At 39.4% G+C, this 26,872-nt stretch overlaps 1 protein-coding gene across 4 annotated transcripts in view; it reads right to left on the minus strand.

Annotated features, from left to right (window-relative positions):
- Window positions 1-26,526, minus strand: part of mtmr14 (myotubularin related protein 14) — a 73,392-nt gene extending 46,866 nt beyond the window's left edge. For all 4 annotated transcript variants that reach the window (XM_087994133.1, XM_087994134.1, XM_087994135.1 and 1 more), the window contains exons 1-6: window positions 26,237-26,526; window positions 19,872-20,020; window positions 12,097-12,205; window positions 7,045-7,120; window positions 6,381-6,438; window positions 4,843-4,965 (exon numbers count right to left, since the gene is read on the minus strand). In XM_087994133.1, coding sequence (XP_087850259.1) covers window positions 4,843-4,965; window positions 6,381-6,438; window positions 7,045-7,120; window positions 12,097-12,205; window positions 19,872-20,020; window positions 26,237-26,389 — 668 coding nt within the window. In that variant the 5' untranslated portion in view covers window positions 26,390-26,526. The remainder of the gene's footprint in view (window positions 1-4,842; window positions 4,966-6,380; window positions 6,439-7,044; window positions 7,121-12,096; window positions 12,206-19,871; window positions 20,021-26,236) is intronic.
- Between the last annotated feature and the right edge of the window lie 346 nt (window positions 26,527-26,872).

Consider the following 26,872-nt stretch of genomic DNA (forward strand, 5'->3'; position numbering starts at 1 on the left):
AATGTAACTGAATTATGGTCACTCTCTCCAAAGCGCGTACCTACAACTAAATCAAACACCTGGCCTGGTTCATAACCAAGCACCAGATCCAGTGTGGCCCCCCCTCTTGTTGGCCCTTCAACATACTTTGTCAGGAAACCCTCCTGCACACACTGGACAAAAACTGATCTACCCAACGGACTTGAGTTATAGCATTTCCAATCAATGTTGAGGAAGTTAAAGACCCCATAATGGCCACCCTGTTCCTTTCACTCCTACCCAGGATAATTTTGCCAATCCTCTCTTCCACCTCCCTGGAACTCTGTGTAGGCTTATAAAAAAAAACTCCAAGCAGTGTGACCTCTCCTCTCCTGTTTCTAACCTCAGCCCACACTACCTCAGCAGATGAGTCCTCGTCAAAAGTTCTTCCAGCCACCGTTATACTTTCCTTAACTAACAAGGCCACATCTCCCCCTCTTTTACTGCCTTGCCTGTTCTTAATGAAAGACCTAAACCCTGGAACCTGCAACATCTATTCCTCACCCTGCTCTATCCACATCTCCAAAATGGTCACAACAATCGAAGTCCCAGGTACCTATCCATGCTGAAAGCTCACTTACCTTATTTCGGATACTTCTGGTGTTGAAGTAGACACAATTCAAACTAGTTTGTTGTCTGCCAGCACATTCCCATGACTGCGAAATCCTGTCCCTGTCCTCCCTACTCTCATCTTCCCGTGCACGTCCACTATACCTCAGGTTCCCATCCCCCTGCTGAGCTAGTTTAAACCCACCAAATAGCAGCAACAAATTTCCCACCCAGGATATTAGTACCCCTCTGGTTCAAGTGAAGACTGTCCTGTTTGTACAGGTCCTGCCTTTCCCAGAATGAGCCCCAATTATCCAAGTACCTGATACCCTCCCTCCTGCATCATCCTTGCAACCACATGTTCAGCTGATATCTCTCCCTATTCCTTGCCACGTTATCATGAGACACAGATAACAAACCAGAGATAACAACTGTTTGTTCTAGTTATCAGCAATCCTGCCTTATATCACTCTCTGTCTCTTTCTACGCATGTCATTGGTACTTACATGGACCACAACTGGAGGCTGGTCACCCTCTCCCTTTAGGACCCCAAAGATACGCTCAGAGACATCACGGACCCTAGCACTTCAAGCCACTCAGAGCTAAAACAGAGTTATATTACTGTAAGGATATATGCTTTTGACAGAGTAAGCAACAATTCTGAAAAATGTTACTGTGGTCAGCCTCCCTATAGACAATTTTCAATTGGTGAGAGTGTGATACCAAATATTTGCCATATTTCAGAATGGTCAATCACACCACTCAAGAAATATGGTTTCAAGCATCTGCAGCTCTCCAATATTAAATGTGAAGCTCTTCTGCAGCATCAGAGATGTACAATTTGGAAATAGACTCTTCTGTCAAATTTGTCCACACCGACCAGATATCCAGAATTAATTTAGTCCCGTTTCCAGAATTTGATCCATATCCATCTAAATCCTTCTTATTCATATACCCATCGAAATACCTTTAAAATATTGTAATTATACCAGCCTCCACCACTTCCTCTGGCAGCTCATCCCTTGCACGTACAACCCTCTGTACGATGGTGACCCTGATGTCTCTTTTAAATCTTTCCCCTCTCACCCTAAACCTACGCCCATTCGTTCTGGACTCCTCCACCCCAGGGAAAAGACCTTGTGTATTTACCACATCTATGCCCCTCAATTTTATAAACTACTGTAAGGTCACCCCTCAACCTTCAACACTGGGAAAAACAGACCTTGCCTATACAGCCTGTCTATAGCTCAAACCTGCCAACCCTAGCAACATCCTTGTAAATCTTTTCTGAACCCTTTCAAGTTTCACAACATCCTTCCTAAAGCAAGGAGACTAAAATTGCACGCAATATTCCAAAAGTGGCATAACTAAATGTTGCAGCCGCAACAATGACCTCCCAACTCCAATACTCCGTGCTCTGATCAATAAAGGAAGCCTATCAAATGCCTTCTTCACTTTGCTATCTACCTGCAACTCCACTTTCAAGGAACTATGAACCTGCACTCCAAGGTCTCTTTGTTCAATACCACTCCGCAGGACCTTACCATTAAGTATATAAGTCTTGGCCTGATTTATCTTTCCAAAATGTAACACATCACATTTATCTAAATTAAACTCCATCTGCCACTCCTCAATCCATTGGCCTATCTGATCAAAATCCCATTGTACAGAGGTGACCTTCTTTCCTGTCCACTACATCTCCAATTTTGGTGTCATCTGCAAGGAGTTTAATTGACATGATTGAGCAAATTAAAGTGGGACATTGACTATTTTCAAACTTTCAGTGCTTGAATTCAAAATACACACATCTGCCACCAAACATGAGCATGCCCTGATAACTATCAAATTCTATTTGCTATTGGAGCCCAACATAGGATGATACAGGTTTAAAATTTTAATTAGACATGAGGGGGTGATTCAGGAACTCATTTATGTATTTCACTTACATTTATACTATGTTGAAAAACCACAAATTGCACTTGAGCATGTGGGATTCACTTTGACATATAGACATGTTGCGATAAGCATATAAAGTGAAAAAGAACAGATGGTTACTAATAAAGTTAGAAACAGGAAGTTTGGAAGAATCTCAAGTGGAGCATAAATATCAGCACGTTACTCCAAAGGCCTATTTCTGTACAGGCTAATTCTATGTGAATGAAGATTTCATGTTATGCATTTGAGAATTAAATACCCATAGAATACAATAACTATTGAGATTCATAATGCACACCTGCTCTCTTCATGCCTTGACCAAGCAGTCAGATAAAGCTGGAATACATTCTGGAAAGTGCAAACCATGAATACAGAATCTGAGACTTTAAATAGAGATTGCAAGTTTTGTTTCAAAACATACATATGCACAACAGTAAGATTATAATATCATGAATGGTGAAATCTGGCAATTATAGATATGTGTGAAAGCACTAGAGAGCCACGAACACAGCCCAATCCATCATGCAAACCAGCATCCTATTGACTGACTTCATCTATACTTCCCACTGCCTCAGGAAAGCAACCCCATAATCAAAGACCCCTTCTACCCCAGTTCTACACTGTTCCATCCTCTTCCATCAGGTAAAAGATATAAAAGGTTCATATACACGTACAAATAGTTTCAAGACCAGCTTCTTCTCCACTGTTTCTAGACTTCTGAATGGACCCCTCAAATTTTACATTTAATGTTGATCTCACTCTGTGTACCTTCTCCGCAGCCGTAACACTGAATTCTTCACTCTGTTCTATTACCCTAATGCACTTTGTATGGAATGATCTGCCTGTACTGCATGCAAACATTTTCACTGTACCTGGGCAAGTGACAACAATAAATTAAATCAAATCAAAATGCTACAATTTGAGATATTATAAACTAAAAACATGTCAGAAAATACATTAGATTCAAACAATGAAAACCAAGCAGAAGCAATTTAGACATATGATACCCCAAGTGTCCATTTCAGACTCAATTATACAAAGCATTTTCAATAAATATTTATGTAAAGCTGACATGTCAGCACAGTAAAGGGAAAAAAGATAGAGTAACATATGGGATATATTTTTTTTCTTCTTTTTCCTAACATGTACATGGTTTCTTATTGAAGCTGGAATGTTATGTTTAAAAAATTAATTACAATGAAGGAATGGTAATCACCTCCATTACCTCTACCATTTATGCTTCACATGATGGGTGGAGACTTGTTTTACAAGAATTTTAAAAATTAGCTGAATATTTTTCCTATGATGCGTACAATAATGCAAAAGCAGCATTTACAGCCGATCCGAAATTCTGCAGGTATTAGCATTCAAAGATGGGACAAGAATCTCATGTCGGACAGACAGAGTAATGGTGGGAACTCCTCTTCCTGAAGTGAATCAGTAGGATGTATAGCAATGCTGAAGACGTTGTTGTCATTTTTCTGCTGCCTGCTACCACACATTACCAGGTTTATGGAACTCATTTCACACCTTGCATCGATGAGTTTGAACTCTCAACCTCTGGGTTGCTAGCTCATGATTAGGCATTAATAAGAATATTTTACTTGAGGAGGAATAAACAAGTCTGGGAGGAAGCATTCGTAGGCATTGTAAACGTTGAGACAATCCTAAATTGTTGAGCATTCAGATCATAAAGGCAAATTATAACCTTGATTCTACATGATAGTCTAATATTTATCACATTCCTCCCTCAGAGTTCCTTGTTTTATAACTGTTAATATGCCTCTTCCTCACGTACATCTGTAGCGTTATCAAGGCATCAGGCAGGACTGCTCTATGAAAAAAAGATTGGGCAAATTGGGTCTGTATTCTCTAGAGTTTCAAAGAATAATTAGTGATCTCACAGAAACTTACCAACTACTTAGCAGCAGAGATGCAAATAGGATGTTTCAGAATCACGGAAGTGTTACGGCACAGAAGGAAGCCATTTGGCTCAATGTTCCTGTACCAGCCTCCCTGGTTCCACAGTATAGAACCAGGGATCCAATTTTAAAATAAGGGAGATGCCACTTAAGGCGTAAGTGAGGACAAATTATTTTATGCAGAGGGTAGGGAACTTATTGAATTCTTTACCACAGAGGGCTATGAAAGCTTAGTGCTTGCATTTGTATAAGGTGGAGATTGATAGATTTCTTCTTAACAGTGGCATACAGGGTTATGGGAATGGGGCGTATGTAAAAGGCACTGAAATATTAGATCTGCCATGATCATGTTAAATGGTGGATAAGGCTCGAATAACTAAATGGCCTACTCCTCTTTATAATTTCAGAAACCACTTACTTCAGCCCAAACTTAACTTTCTTCTTCTCTACCATCAGATCACAGATGTAACGAACAGAAAGATAGCGCAGCAGTTTTATATCATGACCCCGGACTTTATCAAACAACTGTGAATCACCATTCCTGGAATAATCAAAAAGAAATGAAGCAAGGTCAGAACAAAACAAAGATCGCATGTCTTCTTCAGTTAAAATTCTCCACAGATATACACTAAGAAAACATAAGCCCAGATATTTCTGAGAAGACAATTTACGATTGAGCTCCAATATTTGATATTCTACTCACTCATTCTTTGTAGTGCATCATTCCTTCAAAGTATGGGTCACATACTGATAGAAAGGCACATTGTTTTTGTACTGGGGCTAAACAGTCCTGGTGTTCATTCAATTTGGATTTGAGAGAAATAACTCTAGTATGATTAAATTAACCATTAATAAGAATGCACTGCTGATCCCCAGTAGATTTAAAAAAAAAAGGTTTGTCAGAACTTTTCTAGGAACCATAAAGCCAACATTCACAGATAAATCTATTTGCATTGTCCTAGGTTCCCTTTCTACATTATACAAGTCACCATTTATGGAATCTAGAAAGAAGGCTACAGAAGATAGCCAAAACGTGTAGACAAAACATCTGACTAATGCAATGTGATGTGGGGAAATATGAAATTGTCCATTTTGGTGGAAAGAATGAAAAAGCATTATCTAAAATGGTGAGAGATTGCAGATCTTTGAATTATGTAAGAATTGCAATATGTTAGCATTCAGGAACAGCAAGTAATCAAGAAAGCTAATAAAATTCTAATCAGCCATTGCAAGAGAAATTGAATACCAAAATAAGGATGTCATGTTGCAGCCATATACAGGGCAGTGATAAGACCATACCTTGAGCTTCCTTATTTAAGGGAAGATGTAAATCATGGGAAGCAGTTCAGAGAAGGTTTACTAGATCAATGGAATGGGAACGTTGTCTTGGAGGAAAGTTTGTACAGGATAGACTTGTATCTACTGAACCTTAGAAGCGTAAGAGGCAACTTGATTGAATATCTAATCTACTAAGGGGCCTTGACAAGCTGCATGTGGAAAGAAGGGCCTTTCCTCTTCTTGGAGATTTTACAACTAGGAGTCACGCATTTAAAACAGGAAGGAGATCTTTTGCCCTCAGAGGGTTGACTGCCTTTGAAACTCTCTTCCTCAAAAAAGGTGATGGAAGCAGAGTCAGTTAAATTTTTGATAAGCAAGGAGGGCAAAAACATTATCATGGGTAGACAGAAATGTGGAGTAACCAGGTCAGTCATGATCTTGAAATGTGGAGCAGGCGAGAGCAGCCAATTAGCATCTGCTTTTAATTCACATATTTATGAGCCTTGTTTCTAAACAATTGGATCAGCTGCAATCAAAAAGAGAAAAGTGAGGAAAACAAGAAATAGAAACTTCTATTCTATCACACAGAAATGAATTCAAGACACTGAGGCTATACTCGAGGTTCATGTTTTTGTGTTATCAGTCTATTCTAGGCCAAACATGAAGTATGTCACTTACCGTACTGCAAAATCATCAGGCACTTCATCAGACTCTGCTCCTGCATCATCAGATCCTCCTAAGAGGAGGAAACAAACAAGCATACATGATGAAGTTAAACAATTACTGTCAGAAGCTTCATATAAGCTCTCTTTACCCCCAAACTCAGACTGCACTCAGCTTAACAGGTCAATGAAACTTAAACAATTTCAGAAAATAATGCATATGGTTTCAATACAATAGCTACACTTCTAGTACAAATCAGATTTTAAAAACAATATGTCATCAGCTAGTGCTCCGATACGGCTACAGCAAAAATACATGGCATAGACAACTGGGCTAAAATAGTCCATTTCAACGCTGCGATTACTACGCAAGACTATGCATATGCCCCTGTCAGAAAGCAAGGAGGACTTCAATCTTATACTGGCACAGCCTAGTTCTGCTCCATGCAGAGCGAACACTGACCTCCAGCCAAGTAGCATTAATGCAATGCCAAATCAACCCAATTCAAGCCAAGGCAGAAGAATGAAGTTACAGCCAGGTCTCTTTGTCCATAGCATTCAGTTTTGGAGGGAAAAACAAAGAATATTCTATACCATTCAAATTATTTATACTCCTACAACTACTTTTATAGTAAGGTCAGAATATACATGTATTTCTAAAGAATTAAATCATTATTCACCTGAGAATAAGTAGTTGTACCCACTGCGCCCATACAACTCCCCCCATCCAGCCAGGGTTGCTGACCGACATATATGCTGCAAATGGAGGAGGAAAAAAGATAAACCTTGGAAATTGAAAATCAACAACACTTTAATAAATAACTCAATTTAAAACCTGTTAGCGCACACTAAAGAGAATAGCATATTAACTTGTTTTAGTTCAACCAGTGAGGATAGAAGCCTTTGATAAAAGTGAGAATGAAAGCAAAGCAATAAAGATTTGTGTTATGAAGACCGTAGCTTTTTAAGTTTTCTGTAAAGCAGAGTTTAACAGATTCTGCTAGAACAGTATAAAACATTGGTTAGGCCACAGCTAGAGTACTGTGTGCAGTTCTGGAAACGACATTATAGGAAAAATGATTACACTGCAGAGAGTGCAGAGGAGATTTACCAGGATGTTGTCTGGACTAGAGAGCTTTAGTTATGAAGTGAGATCGGACAGATGGGGCGGGGGTACTTTCCTTGGAGTAGAGGAGACTGAGGGAGGACATGTTTGAGATATATAAAATTATGAAGAGCATAGACAGGAAGGACATTTTCCCCTGTTTGAAGGAATCAATGACCAGAAGGCGTAAAGTTAAGATAAAGGGCAGCAGATTTAGAGGCAATGTGAAGAAGCTTTTTCTTTAAACTGAGCATTATGGGAATTTGCCTGTAATCTGCCTGTAATCCTCATAACATTCAAGAAATATTTAGACACACACTTGCAATGCTAAGGCATATAATGTTATGGGCCAAGTATTGCAAAATGTGATTACAATAGTTAGGGGTTATTTTTGACCAGCACAGACTCAATGGGACAAACGGCCTTTTTCTGTGTAGACTTTTATGACTATGCCTATTTCAGTCCACAATAAAAAAATACAAAGTACTATTTTAAAAACTAAGGATATGTTTACAGCATTGCTCAGTACATGGGAATATCGTATTGCTGCAGTCACTGAAATATGGTTGAAGGAGGGACAGGACTACACCACTCCTGTGAATAGAACTTTCACATGTGAAGGTGTAAAAGTTTCATTTGTGTCTAAGACCAAAGGGCAAAGGTTTAAGGTGAGAAGTAAGCAGTTTGGACCAGATCTGGTTTAAAAAAAAATTCTATACCCTCTGGGTGAAAATTCACACAAAGGGTGATAGAAATAGTCACATAGACAGTGGTGCCCGAGAGGTTAGTGGAGCAAGGTACTCTCACAACGTTTTAGTATCTGGACGAGCACTTAAAATGCGAGGGCTTAACAGGCTATGAACCAAGTGCAGGAAAATGGAATTAGTGTAGATTGGTGGTTGTTGGCTGGCATAGACATGGTTGGCTGAAGAGCCTGTTTCTAAGTTTTATCACTCTGTTAACAGATTGCTGCACTTTTTAAACACAAGTAACGGGACACTCATTGTTTGTTCATACAGCAGATAGTTAAAGAAATAGTGGAAGACTAGTTTGCAGACAAGCTGGATCCAAGGGGTGGGCACAAATGGAGCTGTGGCTGGCAACAAACAGCTTTGGATAAATGACCAGTTATTGATGACGGAGGTCTTCTGCCTGCCAACAACTGTGTAACTGGCTCCTGGATATCTGAACAAGTCAGGAATATGAATGTTTGGGAGAAACCATCAAATTGCCTCAAGGAAAGAAGTTTTTTTAAGGACAGGAAAGAGACATTACACCAGGAAAGCAAGTTTATTTTTCCCACAGCAGTTGCCATCAGCTGTAACTCTTAACCAGTAAGCCAGAGACTTTATAAGCGTGAATCAGTCATTCTGTACGTTCTGCAAAGACAGGTGGGTGGCACAGTGGTTCAGTGGCTAGCACTGCTGCCTTACAGTGCCAGGATTCACAGTTTGATTCCACCCTCAGACGGCTGTCTGCGTGGAGTTTGCACATTCTCTCAGTGGCTGTGTGGGTTTCCTCCGGGTGTCCGGTTTCCTCCCAAAGACAAGAGACATGCTGGTTAGATGGATTGGCCATGTTAAATTGCCCATAGTGTCTAGGGATATGCAGGCTAGCGTGAATAGCCATAGACAATGTAGGGATAGGATAGGGGAGTGGGACTGGGTAGGATGCTCTTCAGAGAGTTGGTGTTGACTCGATGCGCTGAATGGCCTGCTTCCACACTATAGGGATTCTATGATGCTAATTGAAAGTATTTGGAGAAGGAGAATCAAGGAGCAGAATGCCTGGATAAGACAAAAGGACCACCTCAGAAAGCCCTGTGAACAGGCACCACTGCCCATGTCTTTTTCTCCTGTTTGAGTTTGTTAGTCTGTGTGCACATGTGCATGCAGTTATAAGAGGATTCAAGTTATACATCAACTGTTCATATAAATGTATATGCAGTTAGAATATATTTATTTGTAATAAGTAGTAATTCTTGTAAAGTACAGAAACCTGATTTGTGCTGAAAACCTGGATCTGAATGATAGGTAAATTGGGAACTTCTGTGTATTCTTAAAATCTAACTTTTGTGACAACTCCAGGAATAGCAGGGCCTGATTTCCAGAGTATCACCCCAAAGGAGACATATAGCATATTCTCACCTGTAGCACTCTGTTCAATGATTCCATAAGTTTGGCCATGAACTGCAAAATAACAGGGCTTGCTGCAGAGCTTAAATAAAGTTGCCCACAAAGATGTAGCCATATCTGTGGCAGAACTTTCTTTCCAAATATTAGTTTGAATTTGTTGCCAACTAAAGGAAATCTCCAAATATCCAGTAACAGTGGTGTCTTCAAGAAGGGGGAGGCAAACATTCACGTTCAAGTATTCTCTCAGATATCAAAGGTAAGAAAATGCAGTACTATCTTCCATCTTTATTAAATTTGAGAGTGAAAAATGATGATTGGGACAAACACATGGAAGGAGGAGAAAGTGAGGTCTGCAGATGCTGGAGATCAGAGCTGAAAATGTGTTGCTGGAAAAGCGCAGCACGTCAGGCAGCATCCAAGGAACAGGAGAATTTACGTTTCGGGAATAAGCCCTTCTTCATTCCTGAAGAAGGGCTTATGCCCGAAACGTCGATTCTCCTGTTCCTTGGATGCTGCCTAACCTGCTGCGCTTTTCCAGCAACACATTTTCAGCCACAAACACATGGAATTAAGGTAGATTCAGACTTTTCAAAACTGTGGAACTTTGTATTGTAATCTAACATTTTAGAAATTATAATATTCATTTCTCAGGGTAAGAAAGATTTTTCAGCAGTAGTTATGAAATAATGCAATTAAAAGCTCAGGAACACCTCATTGTTTGATTCTGAGATTAACGTTGTGAAAAGGAGAATTCACATGAAGTTGATTGCCACATAGGGATATAACATTGCATTCTGATTTTTGAAATCCACTTGTGGGATGTGGGTGTCACTGGATCGGCCAGCATTTATTGCCCAGAGGGCATACCAGGTAAGGATGGCAGGGTTCCTTCCCTAAAGGACATTAATGAACCAATAGGTCTTTATGACAAGAGCAATAGTTACACAATTGCCACTGGGCTAGCTTTTTATTCCAGACTTTTACTGAATTTAATTCATCTGCCATGGCAGGATTTGAAACCCTGCATCAGAACATTAACCTGGGATTCTGGATTACTCGCCCAGTTACATTATCACTCTGGCTCCTCCATCCCCTTTTCCCAAGCCAAACCTTTCTTTGGGAAGATTATCACCAAAAGCAGCTTCTGGACTTCTGCATCTAATATGCAGATTCTAGACGTTGCTGTCAGCTTCAACGGAGAAATGAGAAAACATTCAACAATTTTGCCATCAATATTACTGCAAAATCCAGGGCTTTTATTTTACGGTTGCACAGCTCCAACATTTAGCAGAGAAGCTGACTGGTGAGCAAATTCTGACAGTAGATACCAAAAGTTAAGAATTTCTTTTTGAAAGTAAAATCCCATTAGATCCAAGAACGATATTTCTGTTTGCATTCAATCTTTCTCATTATATTCTTCAATATCTTTTTTGTTATAAGATAAATGTTTAACTCCTCAAATGATATTTCTTTTAAATTTTGGAGGCACTCCCAATCAATCTATCCCACTTTGTCTGTTACTTCTTTGTAATTTCACTATTTATTGCTAACATTCTACTTTTTAGCACATTGCCTAGTATTTGAAACCTCAATTACAAGAACTTCAAGTCAGGTACATTAGTACTTCCCCCTCAGTCAAAATTCCCTTTGAATCATGCCTGATTATTTATTTTCTAGTTGAAAAGTAATTTAGTTTGGCTAGCCCCACTTTATTTTGCTCACCATTTTCCATTCTGTATAATAACCTATTATATTTATTCTTTAGAATTAATCATGAATTTACAAGCTATTGAAGCATATCTGGTAACAAGCTACATTTCCTCTTATCACTAGTGGATTGAGTAGCACCATTAAAAGTACAGCAGGTTAAGCTGCATCAGACGAGAAGGGGAGTTGACATTTCAAGTCAGAACCTTTCATCACCAGTGTCAATAGCTTCTTTGCAAAACATGTTTGATAACCATAATTATTAGATAACCCAGCGCCCACATCCCTCTGCTGAGGTGGATTTTTACGTAACTGGTGGCAGATGTAGTTCAGCGTAGAATAATTTATGGAGCACTGAATGTTAAGAACTGGTCTATCTTAGATAGAATACAAGAGGAGCGATTGCTATATGATAATAGAAACTGACCATATCAGAAGACGACAATGACTAATGCCTAAGTACTTCAATTTAAAAAGTCAAGTGGTTCATGGAATAAACTTTGTCTGAAAATTTGGTTACTCATTTTAAAAAAGCTATAAATTGGTTCACTTCTGATTTCAAGCCAAGTTAAACTAAATACTATAAAACATTGTCACTTGCCATCTCTGCACTTTTGCAGCTTATCTATACTCTTCTCTGCTGATCCAATTTCCATCAAGTATCTTACAAACCAAGCTTATTAGGCTCAAGTTACAAAGTAATCCATCACTGTGTGTTCCAACCTTCGAAGTTTTAAATTAATATATCAACTCACCCTCAAAACAAAAAGAGAAAATAATCATACCTTTCCATGGTATAAGATGACTGGGCAGACAAAGCGACTACGACATCTTGCCATCTTGCTACGGCTCACAAAATCCTGCAGTTTGCTTGTCTGAACTGTGCTCTCAAACCTACAAAAAAAAAGTATCAAATATAAAATTAAAACATCCATTTTTAAAAATACCCCAAGAGAATAGGTCTCTGCGAGTAAGTGATGTCTACATCAAATGCAGCAGTCTCTTAAATCCTACACAAGGTTGGCAGAGACAGTGATGCTAACAATATTCATTTGGCATTGAGTAACAAGTGTAGACTTTTTTTAAAAAAAGTGTAGTATTTTGCAGTTATCATTTGGTCTAATCAGACAGAGAAACAACATAACTTCTTCAAAGTGGAGTACAGGGCAGAGTAACTTAGAACACATATCTACAGGTCACAGTGAGGGCTGTTAGCAACATCAATTTTGTAGGCAACTAAAGCTATGTCAAAGATCGAATCATATGGATACAAAAACTATTTTACATTGAGGGTGCAGGTATCAAACATATCTTCAATTAAAAACAAAAATCAGATAAGTAGCACAAGAAATCCCTCAGGAATCTGACATACAAGCTTTAATTTGCACTCCGCTAACATACATACACACACACAAATTCTAAAACATGACTGTCTCAGGAAACCACTAGACCAGGAAGTTTAAGTCGCCTCTGAGTTTGTTATAATTGTTATATTATAAATAGAATCTAATAGCTAGATGTTTAAAAATTAAACCTTAGGCAACGTCAAGTAGCAAAACGTGTTCTACTAGCTAAGTTGTACAGACTATATTTCAACTAAATGGGTTCTACAAATATGTACAATGCACTAAATAGTGTAAGTAAATAGCCTGGATGCTAACTAATTAATTAAACTGGAGATTCCAGCTGGCCTTAATAGCCTGTATCCAAGACGATTAATGAATGGATTCAATTCTTCACCAAGGTAGCTCAAAACTCAGATTCCATTTGAAGAATAGATGTACAGACTTTCAATCGACGAAAAATACTTCCTTCCCTTTTTCACTGTTAATAATATCATTATTTAAAAAAAAGAATATCCCTGTAAATATAGAATCAGACTGCCATTAGGACTGTTTCACTTCAGCAGCTGTTTTTAAAGCATTCACCAATCACCACCCAAAGAATGCATCTACCAACTTTCACAAACCCTTCTGCATCTTTTAGAAGTGATTACATAACAAAGATTTGATCACATCAGTTGTAATAAGTGGATCCAACAATTAAGTTTGTAGGTAACAGTGCTATCACAGCAGGTTTTATCAGCGCATGAGAAACACTTGTGGCATTTTAGGGCGTGGGAGGAGGGTGTGCACAGGTACAACTGGTGGCTGACAGTGCAAGCATTTTAAACCAGAGAAACCATTTTTCTCTTTAAGCAAGCCTGGAACATTGCTTTAAAACAGTACTTCAAGAAGTTTTACTAATGCAACTGAATTAGAACTACATCTAGAAAAATATAATGCAACAAATTAGAAAGGCAGCAACCTCCATCATGCTGCCAGTAATGAAATAAACATGTGGGTTACTGTAAACCACTTCTCACTAATTTGGGTCACTTCCATTAGCACATTACAGTAGGAAGTAAAAACAGTTTAAAAAAAGCACAGATTTAACCATAAATATTTTTCTTGAATCAGGAGATCATAAATTTCTAAATATGAATATACTCTTGCAGCCCAAACAACTATTTGCTCAGCAACTCATCCTACATTAAGACAGAATACAATGAAAGAGATTGATTCAGTTTTTGAATGGACTGCTGTGTTTAGCCGAGGCTTGGAACTGATTTGACCACATTCATGGCAATTATTGATAAAACATGCAACTGTGGTACATTTGCAGTGATTGGAAACTCAATACAGGTAAAGTGAATGGAAACATGATCTACAAGGATGTTAAAGCTTTGATCGGCTGTGAAGATTCCTGGAACAAAAACGTTAGTCAAGAGAAGCAAGATTTCAATCTAGCTACAAATAAAACACTCTGCAATATTTTCCTTAATGATGAATAAGAGTGATGAGTTTAAGTCAATATTCTTCCATCAAGTGCACCCTGTAACTACTGAATAGATGACAATAATTCACCGACTCTTTTCCTTCCCCTTACTATGGATTAAACCTGATGACGGAGTAGCACTCTGAAAGCTTGTAATTTCAAATAAATCTATTGGGCTATAAACCTGGCATCATGTGACATCTATGGATTAAATGTGTCTCCTGGAAGACTGAAAAATAACTAAAGAGAAAAATAAAGTTTGTCATTTAATGGAAACACCAACCATTCTTAAAGGTGAAGTTTCATAAAGAAATTGTAAAGTTTAAAATTGCTATTGTCAGCATAATTTTTGATCGCTTTAAATAAATTACAAGAATTCCGTTCATATGGAATGAGTTATTAGCTTGTAAAATGAAGGCCCTGTGTCAAGCACTAAGTATTGTACAAAGACTATAATTGACAGAAAATGAGAAAACTAGGGCATAATTAATTGCACAGTACCTTGTTGGAGAACAGTCACTCATTGCAAGAGCTTCCTGATTGTTAGTCCTGTATTCTCCAACAGGATGCCTATTTGTTATTACTTGGCAATGAACCTCAAGAACAAGTATCAGTAAGTGACAAGTAGGAGTTTGATTCAACAATCATCATGACTGAGGTCAATACTGTTCTATACCTACAAACACACCCAACTAGAGTCAAAGATTGGACCCAGACAAATTAAAGCAAAAAGACTGAAAACGCAGTAAACAGTTTACTTTTGTTTGAATCTTACTCAATTGCATCACTAAAATAAGTGAACATAAACACAAAATATTGGTCTCTGGCATCTGTGAATGGAATCTTTCCATCCTTGTATAGGCATTGGCAGAAAATTTGAAAATGATATTAGAAGATGGCCAGCATGGAGATTCTCAATGTTGAGAGCAAAAAAAAAAGTCCCCTTTCCAAATAAGTGCTGGTTGGTGAGACAAGACTTATAAGAGTGAGTAATGAGGGGTGCATGTATTAGTATTTCATTTTATGCAAACTCACCTCATTTATGAAGTTTCTCATTCTCCCACCCACTAGATTGAAACAAGGCGAGGATAATTCCCAAAATACAATACACTACTGCAACTCAAGCTGAAATTTGGATCAAACTGGCATCCTTCATTGCTTTGGTACTGCCAGGACACTTGGTATGTACGGTCAAGCACCCATTTCCTGGATGGGACCAAAGTGTATTTCAGCACTGGTCACATGCTCTCAGTGCCCATGCACGATGCGCCTACTCAAGTGCCCACAGTATCCTTGCTTTGCCATTTTTCACCATGCCCCCTCAGCTGGAGCTTGCTATTTAGCACAGAAACAAAGCCAGGTACCTTGGCCTGATTATCAGTACTCATCAGTCAAGGGGGTGAATGTAGCGTCACTGCACATGCAATGTCAATCTCACAACTGCACCATGTGACAGCAACCTTTGTGGAAAACACCCGACCACTGCAAGGGTATTAGCCACATTACATCGTCTAAGAGGAACAGTCCCCAGTCAAGTTAAGGATAGTTACTATTAATCAGGGAGCCTCGGTACAGTCAGTCAAGGGCAGCACTCGCTCACAGTCCACAGGCTTGGACATAGTTGGTCAGCAGCTAAGGGCAGTCAGGTCAGGCTGTGCTAACTAACATAGTCCAAAGAAAAGGGCCACAGCCAGTCTGACAGGTCTATTGCAAACACTCAGGGGATTTGCAGTCAGTCAGTCAGGGAGCTGCACAGCAGAAGACCTCAGTTCTGGGGATTAGTGGCAACATGCTGGGATACAAAAAGAGGACAATAATTGTGAAGGGGGAATAATTAAACACATAGGGGGAGAGAGAGTTGACCAGGCTGAGCCTGAGACTCACAATGCCTAACGTGACCTGAAGTGCCTTCCATACTTTTGCAACTCAAATGCACACTGCAAATGGAAAATGGTAGAGATCAAAGCCAAAGTGGGTGGAGACTTTATTCCCCTGTCTGAGCACATTACTTGTGAGCAACATGAAACTCTTCAAGCAGCAATTGCATTACTCATACTTACATAGTAAAGTTGAAATCATCTGCAATCACAAGTATCCAATACATTTATCTTACATGCACAAAGTGTGCAAATCCTGGTCACAAGCAATCTTGATCATTTCACTGCAGATTGAAGACAGTTATATCTGTGAAGCAGAGATACTCACAGGAAACCTTAAAAAGTGGGGCCTGCAAGTGACAAAGCACAAAGATAATGCAAGAACTCAGCCTCCATGTGGACAATGAAGCTCTTTCCTTTCACCTTGAACTGTAAGAACTTGTCAATATGGTCTTATAAACAATGATGCGAGGCAAAGGCTTCAGTACTGTCAATCTCATCCTGTCTCAATGTGATATGACTTGTGCTACTTTCATTGGTACAAGGTTCCTCTATCAAAGGATCATGTCGAGGCATTCCATGACTTTCCACGTCCCACTATATGGAGGAGAATGCTAAACATTGTTTGGGTGTGATAGTTATGCGAGCAGTCAGCATTCCCAAGATCCGTCCTGTTTCTGATCACAGTAGGAGACGTCATCACTGTTGATGCAGTTCAATGACGGCATAAGGAAAAAGGAAGAGGAACAGATACATCAGCAAGCTCAGGTGAAGCAGTCATCTCAGCAAATATTGAATAGCCTTCAAATGGAGATGTCACAGCTGAAGGTTCTCTTGGGATGTACAGGAGTACATCCCATTTCCTCCTGATAATGAAAGTGCAGTGTCACTTTATTAACCTTCCCAATTATCCTTATATGGCCCCATAATCTCCTATTCAAAATCTTCTAGTTGCAGTTTAAGAGTAAGTCAAATCCATCCATGCTTAATTTCTGAATAACTCTCATCCCACTGTTTTAGACAGCAAGTCACAGTTCAAATGCAGCCATTTACCATTGAAATCAGTAGTATTTTCCTTTTGAGTTCGCTTTTCAGACTCACTCTTATGAACCCCAATAAGTTCCTTGGGCTTCCATTGTATCCTCCAGTATTCTGTACAAAAAAAAGTGTTCCACTTTATGACAATGGAAACAGTTAGGCCTACCATTCCCACTTGTATCCTCAGCACCTTCCTTTCTGATCAGCGAGGATCTCAAAGCATTGCCAGACATCTTTTCTCGACCCTGGTTATTTGCCTTCCTGCTCACTTTTTTTCAGGTTTATGGGGATGATGGTTAAAAAATAATTAGGCTTTATGGATCAGCCACTCCTGCTGCACAACTCACACTTGCTATCTTCTGGCCTTCGACATTGACTCTAATCACTAAAAAGATAGTGAGCTTTTAAACTCTTGCAAGAGAATGATCTCTTAGAGTTTCATTGTATTTACTTCTAATGCCCATTTCCACCGATAAAAATTGCTTTGTGCCTTTTGTAGCGACAGGAATGGAAAACAGGGCAGCAATGGGAGAGAAAGCAAAGAATGCACCACTTCTGCTTCCAATATGGAGTGGATGCACGATGATGATTTGAACAGCACCACATTCCTGTTTAAGTGCATTTGCAGGAGAGACACTATGACAATTATTCTTTGCAATTACATCTTCAGCCTTAATATTCCAATATATATATAAAGTGTCACGAGAGTGAATAACTTTGAATGCATATGGCGATTTCATTATTGCTGCCAGAACAGTAGTTACCGGCCCCAGTAAAGCTCACAACAGTATAAAAAAAGCCAGTAGCTGACATCATACATAAAAGAAATTCATTAGTTATTTTTAAGTTCTAGCATAGAAAAAAAAATCTACAAAAAGGGACCTAAGATGCATTTTTTCATGCAAAGGATGGTCTGTGTATGGAATGAGCTGCCAGAGGCTGATACAATTACAGCATTCAAAAGACACCCGGATGGATATATGAATAGCAAGGGTCTAGAGGGATATGGGCCATGTGTTGGCAAATGGAAGTAGATTAATTTAGGATATCTGGTCGGCATGGACGAGTTGGACCGAAGAGTCTGTTTCCGAGCTGTACATTTCTATGACTCTATAATAGTTTGTCCTTAAAAATGAATGTCACTATTTGGGCCATCTTTTAAATAATTTGAGTGATGATTTGTTTTTCTTGTCTATTTGGCTTTATTAGTTTGGTTTGAATAGAGATAGAGGCAATAACATGATGTGAACTGATGGTGAAGTTAAAAATCCAAGGGTACAGCAGAAGCAGTTGAATTGATGTGTTGTTAACCATAACATGCATCATGACAGATCCCAATTCACAAAATGGCTTAGCAATACCTCCCAGCAAGATTCTCCTAATTTTGTCACCACTGTTAAAGAAAGGAAGAAAAAATACTCATCTCCTCACTAAAGAGAACTGTCAGCAAAAAGGAAAGTAAACTTAATCCTTCAGGTGAAGGAAGTAGAAGAGAGACGTGGAAATTCCTTCAAAGAGGGGAAACTGTAGATGCTGCAAATCTGAAATATAAACAAATACTATAAATTTGCAGCCATGTCAGTGAGCTTCTGCAAAGAGAAACAGAACTTGAGTCAATTACCTTTCACTTCCCTGAATCATTTACCCTATTTCTCTCCACAGATGCTATCCAACTTGCTGAGAATTCCTAGCATTTTATGTTTTACTTCAGACTTTCTGCATCAGCAATATTCTTCTGTGATGTAGGTTTCTTAATGTTAATCCATTTTTGCACAGCACTCTGCAGCATACTTCCAGCTATGAAGAGACAGCTATGCCATCTTGACAATTGTAAAAACCCTTTTTCCATCAGTTCTTGAGCTGAGTAAGTTACTGGTAAAAATAAGCATTTATTGGCCACCTCTAATTGCCCTTGATGTGGTGGTGGTGGTGCTTTCTTAAGCCATTGCTATCCACGTGGTGTACGTGTGCTCACAGCGCTGCTCTGAAGGGAGTTCCAGTATTTTGATCCAGTGACAGTGAAAAAATGATGACATAGTTCCAAGTCAGGATGGTGTCTCACTCGGAGTGGATCTTTTTGTTAGGGCTCCCATCTGTCTGTTTCCCTTGTTGTTCTAGCTAGTAGAGGTTGTGAATTTGGAAAGCAATGCAAGAGCAGTAATTGTCGTTTCAATGCAATATGTGACAAATTACTCTTCAAAGAATTTCTAACTTCAGATGAAACTGTTTTCCAAAAGAAATATTGGGATATTAAAAAAGCAGGCAAGTTTTCCAACTACATTCCCTTTGTTCTGTTATTTTATACAAGCAGTTCATCTATAGTTACTTATAGTTCTGATGAAGGATTAAATCGGAATCATCACCTTGACTCTTTTACCCACAAATGCCACTCTGATAACCTCTTGCACTTTGTTTTTGTCACCACAACCACTTGTAACATAGCTGCACCAGCTGAGGTTTAGAATGAGACTGTTTGTCTATCGACTCAGCAAGAGAAAGGGGCACATGATGCAAGGAAACTGAAAATAGGAAAAAAAAGAGAAAAATAACCTGGATATTCAATAAGCCATATGCAGATAACATCACTAAAAGAAATCGCTGACAAAAATTTCTTCAAATTGACAGTCTGCTGTTAGCAATTAAAGCTTCATTGCCAGAATCAACTAAATGAAATTCTCTCTCCCTCTCTCCACTCTTTTCTGCCAGACAACCCATCTCCAAATCAATTTAATATGCACATTCTCTAGGAAAATATAATAGAGACATAAATAATCAAACTATAGTCACACGGTGCTAAATATGTTAACTATTTGATTAAATCCCATTACCTGTCCTTGTCACCCTCCGTACTTTCATATTCCATAATGATGATTTGGCGGGGATAATGTCCGCAAAGCTCTCCATTTGGATTCAGAATCACACTGAAAACATAGTCCTTCCTGAACAATTCAAGGCAACGATTCTCAATCTTTTCCACCTGTAAACAGAGACAGTCCAAATTACCACAGTGAAGGGTGTCAACCTGGAGATACGTCCCCTGCACATAGATACAAAGAGATAAATTAATAAAAAGAGGACATTTGGCCCCTCTAGCCTGCTCCACCATTCAGTAAGATCATGGCTAATCTGACTGTGGCCTCAATTCCACCTTCTTATATAGGAGAAAGTGAGGTCTGCAGATGCTGGAGATCAGAGCTGGAAATGTGTTGCTGGAAAAGCGCAGCAGGTCAGGCAGCATCCAGGGAACAGGAGAATCGACGTTTCGGGCATAAGCCCTTCTTCAGGAAATGAAGAAGGGCTTATGCCCGAAACGTCGATTCTCCTGTTCCCTGGATGCTGCCTGACCTGCTGCGCTTTTCCAGCAACACATTTCCAGCACCTTCTTATATACCCAAATAAACAACTTCCTTATTAATGAAAACTCTTCCACCTTGATCTTAAACCATCTGAAGGACATCATTTTTCAAGTTCTTCTAACTGACCACAAGCATATCCCTCTTGCATAGAACATAGAAAAGTACAGCACAAAACAGGCCCTTTGGCCCACGATGTTATGCCGAGATTTAATCTTAATGCAAAATATAGTAACTTAACCTATGCACCCCTCAATTCACTTCTATCCATGTGCATGTCTGGCAGTCACTTAAATATCTCCAATGACTCTGCTTCCACCACCACAGCTGGCAACGCATTCCATGCATTCACAACTCTCTGCGTAAAGAATCTACCTCTGACGTCTTCTTTATATCTTCCTCCTAATATCTTCAAACTATGACTTCTCGTACCAGTCAATCCCGCCCTGGGAAAAAGTCTCTGGCTATTGATTCTTATCTATTCCTCTCATTATTTTGTACACATTTCATATAATGAAAAAGGTTTCACTTTTTTAAAATAATGAAAACTCTTAAGTTGCCAATGTTCCCATATTCCTTCCAGTGAACTTTAGCATTCAGTCACTATCCCCACACAGACTTTAAACTCAAAATTCTATCCTTTAGTTAAGTGAGATGGCAGACAATGGTTGAAGTTTATACATATAACTCATGAGATATAGAGGAGTTTTAATGAAATGAAATAAAGAACAGAAAACACTTGCATTTGTAGAACATATTGCATAGTCTCAGGACATCCCAAGGCACTTCACAGTCAGGAAAATACTTTCGAATGCATAAAAACTAATCTTTTGCATAACATGACTCCACAAATAACAACGTGATACATGACCATATAAACTCTTGGTTTAAGATTAAATGCTGACAGAGCAACAGTATTCCCCCACTCATCTGTAAATAGTGGAAATTAATATTTCACCATTGAGGGAGATTGGGCTTCAGTTTAGCAATTCATCCAAAAGACAGAATCATGACAGCACAGTACTTCCACTGTACCACAAAATGTTAAACAACATCATGTATTGAAGTCATTAAATGTGGGTTGAATGTACCTGACTGAGAAATGTTTAAAATTATGATCCATCCAAGCCTAACCTACATAGATGTGGATATTCTAAAGATAAAATATGTGACTTGTGCAATTTATCCTTCAAAAGTTTAAATAGCTAAATACAGTCCCCAATTGCTAAGATGGTTAAAGTGGTGAGCTACACAGCTCAGTAAAGTACCTGGAAACAAGCAAAACTGGCCTCAGCACACTTATGCCAGGAAAAGGAAAACCATTCAGGTTCCTACTCCTGACTGCTATGCCTCCCGGAAAATATTACTTGTGGATATAGTCGGAGGACAGGATTGCAAACAGGTGAGGTCTCCAACCAACTGAATTCCTTCTTTGATGCTGGGTCAAAAACTACAACTCCATTCCCAACAATACTGTGGTTGTACCTATGAACTGCATCAATTCAAGAAAGTGGCTCACCACCACATTCTCAGGGTAACCAATATCCCATGGGAAAAAAAAAGATAAAAGTTATGACAGGGTTCAGTAATTATTTTAAGTGTGTATTTCTTTTCTTAATGGGTGAATTTGATTTACACTTCAAGACATGTTGAACTATTTGTGCAGCATGTTTTGAGTAGAAATGAACAAAAATGTATATTCATAAATAGAAACTAAAACCTGCACAAAGTGGATATAGCTCCTGTTTCAAAAGGAGAGCAAAATCCTCTGATGAGTGGGATTTGAAAGAAAATTTGACATTATCTAGTACAACCTCATCTCAGCTGAAATTATAAACTTCCAATCCACAACATTCATTGGCAAAATCCAGTGCAAATGTAAATAAGGTTCAGAAATCTCATTCTTCAAAAAGTGCAAAAATGCCAGTTGATTACTTTTTCTATAAAAAAAAGGTGAAACTCCTTCCATTACCAGTTAGATTTTACGTAATTTTCTAGTTAGCTAGTAGGTTATGAAAGAGCAGGAAGAAAGCACACAATCTGGTGCCATATGTCAAAGATGGAAGTTAGCACTTCTTAGTGACAATTCACACCACAAAGACAGACAAAATTCCAAGCACAATTAAAGATAAATCCATGGCTCAGTGCCACAGCACAAACTGAGCTCTCAATGCTCTGTATAACATTCGTAAGATTTATCTCTTGCCTGCTGCATGATTCTGAAGAGGGACTGGCCAACTTAGCAAATAAGTCACTGTTGAAATTCAAAGATGATCAGTGTCATTAGAAGTTGGCAGTAAAGTACAAAGCAAGCTGCCCATAAGTGCTAACCAGGTTGCAAATAGTCAAAACACAGGAATGAATTTTTAAATCTAAGTCAGAGGGCATATTGGGGTGGCATGTTGAGCATGGTGGCATGTTTTATACCACAGCATAAAATTTGAAAGCTCAAACAGCTCCTGATAGCAGTCACACCAGATAGGGATGAAAACATTTTTTTAAAAAAAGTACCCTCATTTAAATTATTAAAATTATATAAGTTGCATGTTTAAATATTAACAGGTATGTTTACTAAAACTAAAATATTCATTTCTTTCAGCTCTACAATTTAAACTGTGGTCAGCAAAAAAACAGTAATCTATAGGAACTTTGGCAATGTTTTGCATAACATCCTTAAATATAATCAATACCTATATAACAATTTTTGATTGGTTTTAATCATTTGCTATGCTCGCTTCCTAGTAGGAAGACCAACACACTCCAATTAACAACTTTTATTTATCATAGAATCATAGAACCCCTACAGTGTGGAAACAGGCCCTTCGGTCCAACAAGTCCACACCGACCCTCCGAAGAGTATCCCACTCAAACTCATTTCTCATTACTCTACATTTACCCCTGACTAATGTGCCTAATCTACACACCCTGAACACTATGGACAACTTAGCATTGGCAAATCAGCTAACCTATATTTCCTTTTTGGATTGTGGGAGGAAACCCATGCAAACACAGGGAGAATGTGCAAACTCCACACAGACCGACAGTCTTCAGATGCTGGAATTGAACCTAGGTCTCTGGTGTGGTGAGGCAGCAATGCTAACCACTAAGCTACCATGCCACCTTTCTTTACATCCCCAGTGTCAAGAAGACAGTGCAATAAAGGGTAGTAACCTATGTGGCAGCCTTACTTCTCATTAGAAGATGGCTTCTGGCCCTGACACACTAGCTGCAGAAGAGGACAGTGGGCTCAAAGTGCACAATTCACTACGCTCTTTTCTCTGGACCATCTTCTCAGACAGCTGAGCTTATCATTTCTGTTCACCCCTTTCAATACCTTTCCAATCAGTCAGACTCCAGAGATCAATTATCAGAAACCGTTTTCTACACATCAGTTTCAATGTCTGTCATCTTTATATTTCACTTGCGGGTAACCTTGTAGCAAAAAGGAAGTTATGATTCAGTGGTCAATTCACTGCAGAAAATCTTTGGATATATGGAGGACGTCCATCCAATAAACGTGGTCAAGACAACTCAAATGTTATTGGTTTAGCATTAAGTGTTTACTGATGGAATCAGCATGCTTCAAGATCCCTATGGAGAAGTGTACTAAGGATGCAGGCTTGATGGACTTGCAGTTCAGTTGAGCTCAGTCAAGTTGCTTTTACTCTACACATTCTTGACACATCAGCTTTGTGCTGCATGTTAGTCAGAAGCACCTCCAAATATTCATTGAGAGGATGCACTGGATTAAGCTGCATATCTTGATACAAGAACTTTAAATGAAAACAGAGTTGCAGGAAAAAGGACATGGAATTAATCCAAAAGTGGAGTTGGTAAAGCAATAACATTCTACATCAAATCATGTTTGTTCCAGAAGATAATTTCAGGGGAAGAAACAAAGGGATTGAAAAAAAGCAAGTTATTTCACAAAAGATGGATGTGAATTAAAGAGGAATATTATATTAGAATATTGTGGGCAATTCTGGTCTCCTTCCTATCAGAAGGATGTTGTGAACTTGAAAGGTTCAGAAAAGATTTACAAGGATGTTGCCAGGGTTGGAGGGTTTGAGCTATAGGGAGAGGCTAAATAGGATGGGGTTGTTTTCCCTGGAGTAGAGGCTGAGGGGTGACCTTATAGAGGTTTATAAAATCATGAGGGGCATGGATGGGAGAAATAGACAAGGTATTTTCCCTGAGGTATGGGGAAAAAAACAAAAAAAAGAGTCCAGAACTAGAGGGCATAGGTTTAGGGTGAGACGGAAAGACATAAAAGAAACCCAAGGGGCAACTTTTTCACACAGAGCATAGTGCATATATGTAATGAGCTGCCAGAGGAAGTGGTGGAGGTTGGTACAATTACAATATTCAAAAGGCATCTGGATGGGTATATGAATATGATGGATGTTGAGGGATATGGGCCAAGTGCTGACACATGGGACTAGATTAATTAAGGATATCTGGTTGGCATGGAAAAGTTGGACCATCAGGTCTGTTTCCATACTGTGCATCGCTATGATTTGATTAACATTTAAGAAAACTCATTTTGTTAAAGTACATTTACAAAAATATTGCAGAAGTGAAAGTCCCTTAAATAAACTGTTCTACATTCAGTGTTGAACAACTAAATCAAGAGTTGCTCATTCTTCAAACATGTATTTCGATATAAAATGTCACAGTCTAAAATTAATGTCCTGTAAGGCCAAATTATAAATCTAGTGCTTGGAATTGCTCAAAATCTGGTTGTAACAAATATATTAAAACAGTTACTTCTCATGAATATTTAGTACATTTTTTTTCCATTTGAAGTATTGAGGACCTCACACCAGAGCATAGGTGGTCAACTTATAATATATCACCTGTAGGAAAGAATGACACCCCAATAGAAGACCAGACAAGGTGCAAAGTAAGAATCTGGATTTATATACAATTTCTCAGGAACCTGGGATGTTAAAAGCACATCACAGCTAATTAATTACTTTGCAAAATTGGCAGTCAACAGGCACACACATTATCGATCAGAATTTTACAATATCAGTGTGATAATTATTAGCAATAACTTCTGTTCTTTGAATAGTGCCATGGCATTTTTTACATTGTTTCAAGAAGGTGGCAGGATCGCTTGGTTAACTTCAGTTTAATCAATTCTCTGAGAAATAGCATCTCTGACAGTGTAGCATGCCCTCAATACTGGAATGGAGTGTCAGCTTGACCTAAGGTGGCAGTACTGCTTAGGGGCAAACACCAACTTTTCTTTTCAAAAAAGAATTCGATACACTCCCCTTTGAATTTGGTTGATTTAATGAAGGAAACGTTTTTGCATGTTTCCCCCCCTCCTCCCTTAATCCTCCATCTTTCTTTACTCTGCTTCTTTAAGCTTCAACTGTTTCCCATTATTTCTTTTCCATCCTTAAAGTCAATTAAGGTGATAGATAATTGGGGCAAAGTTCACGAGGTCCCAGGTGCCAACCTGTTGTCCTATTAGCATTTCCGAGCAACCTGCTGTGTGAATAGCGAGGGCTTGAAAGGCGAGGAAGCACATTCAGTCCATGACACTCGGTGCGGCGTGCATTCTTCCAGTAACCTCTGGGCTATTATTTACTGGTCTTGATCTAATTTTACCTATTATTTGACCTGGTCACTCGGAGCGTGGATCCCGAGAGAGTGTCACTCCGTGCCCAGATGTTTAAGCATTTAGGTTATTTGACACTTACTTAGATTATTCGATGAACACTTTGGGTTGAGATTACTGAACGCTTTTACACCAGTTTTGGATTATTAGTTTACTACTTGACAGAATATTCCGCGGTCATTTCCACGGGGTTAGCCTCCTTCAAGTTTACCTTGGGATTGGCCTCCTTGGCCCGGTATTGATGTTTGGAGAAATGTTCGATCAACTCTCCGATCTCCTCGCTCCTGCCGCCTAGCCCGAGCCCTGTCCCGGACCCGGACCCGGACCCGGACCCGGACCCAGCCCGGCTGGCTGGCTGCCACATCCCACCGCCTTCACTGCACTCCCCGGTCCGCACAGCCTCCACCGGCCTCTCCCTGGAAGGCACCGCCGGGCTTGCAGCCCATGGCCCAGACGCGTCCTCCCCGCTCAACCTGCGGCGGCGGCGCGGCGCGGCCCAGCCCAGCCCGCTCCGAGAGCCTCTTCCCCACACCCTCCTTCACCGGGATCCGGCCAGCTGCAGACCTCGGACAGCCATCGTTGTGGGAGACGGCGCTGACCTCTCACCCCCGAGCACGTGATCAGCCTGACCTTTCACCTTTCCCACAGCCTCACGTGTTGTTCACTGCCCTGGAATATCCCGGATGTTACTCTCTGGAGTCAGGGAGAGAGGGCAGTAGTGGACTGTCACACTTTAAACCTAATTCTGTTTTACCTTCCACAGATATTAGAAACCTTGCTGGGTTTTCCCAGTACTTTCCAGTTTTACACCGATTTCCTGTGGTCACATCCGCAGTTCTTTGCCTTC

Source organism: Chiloscyllium plagiosum, unplaced genomic scaffold (genome assembly GCF_037043375.1).
Source record: "Chiloscyllium plagiosum isolate Xiang-an unplaced genomic scaffold, Cpla_swu_hap1 HiC_scaffold_14, whole genome shotgun sequence".
NCBI classification, from domain to species: domain Eukaryota; kingdom Metazoa; phylum Chordata; class Chondrichthyes; order Orectolobiformes; family Hemiscylliidae; genus Chiloscyllium; species Chiloscyllium plagiosum.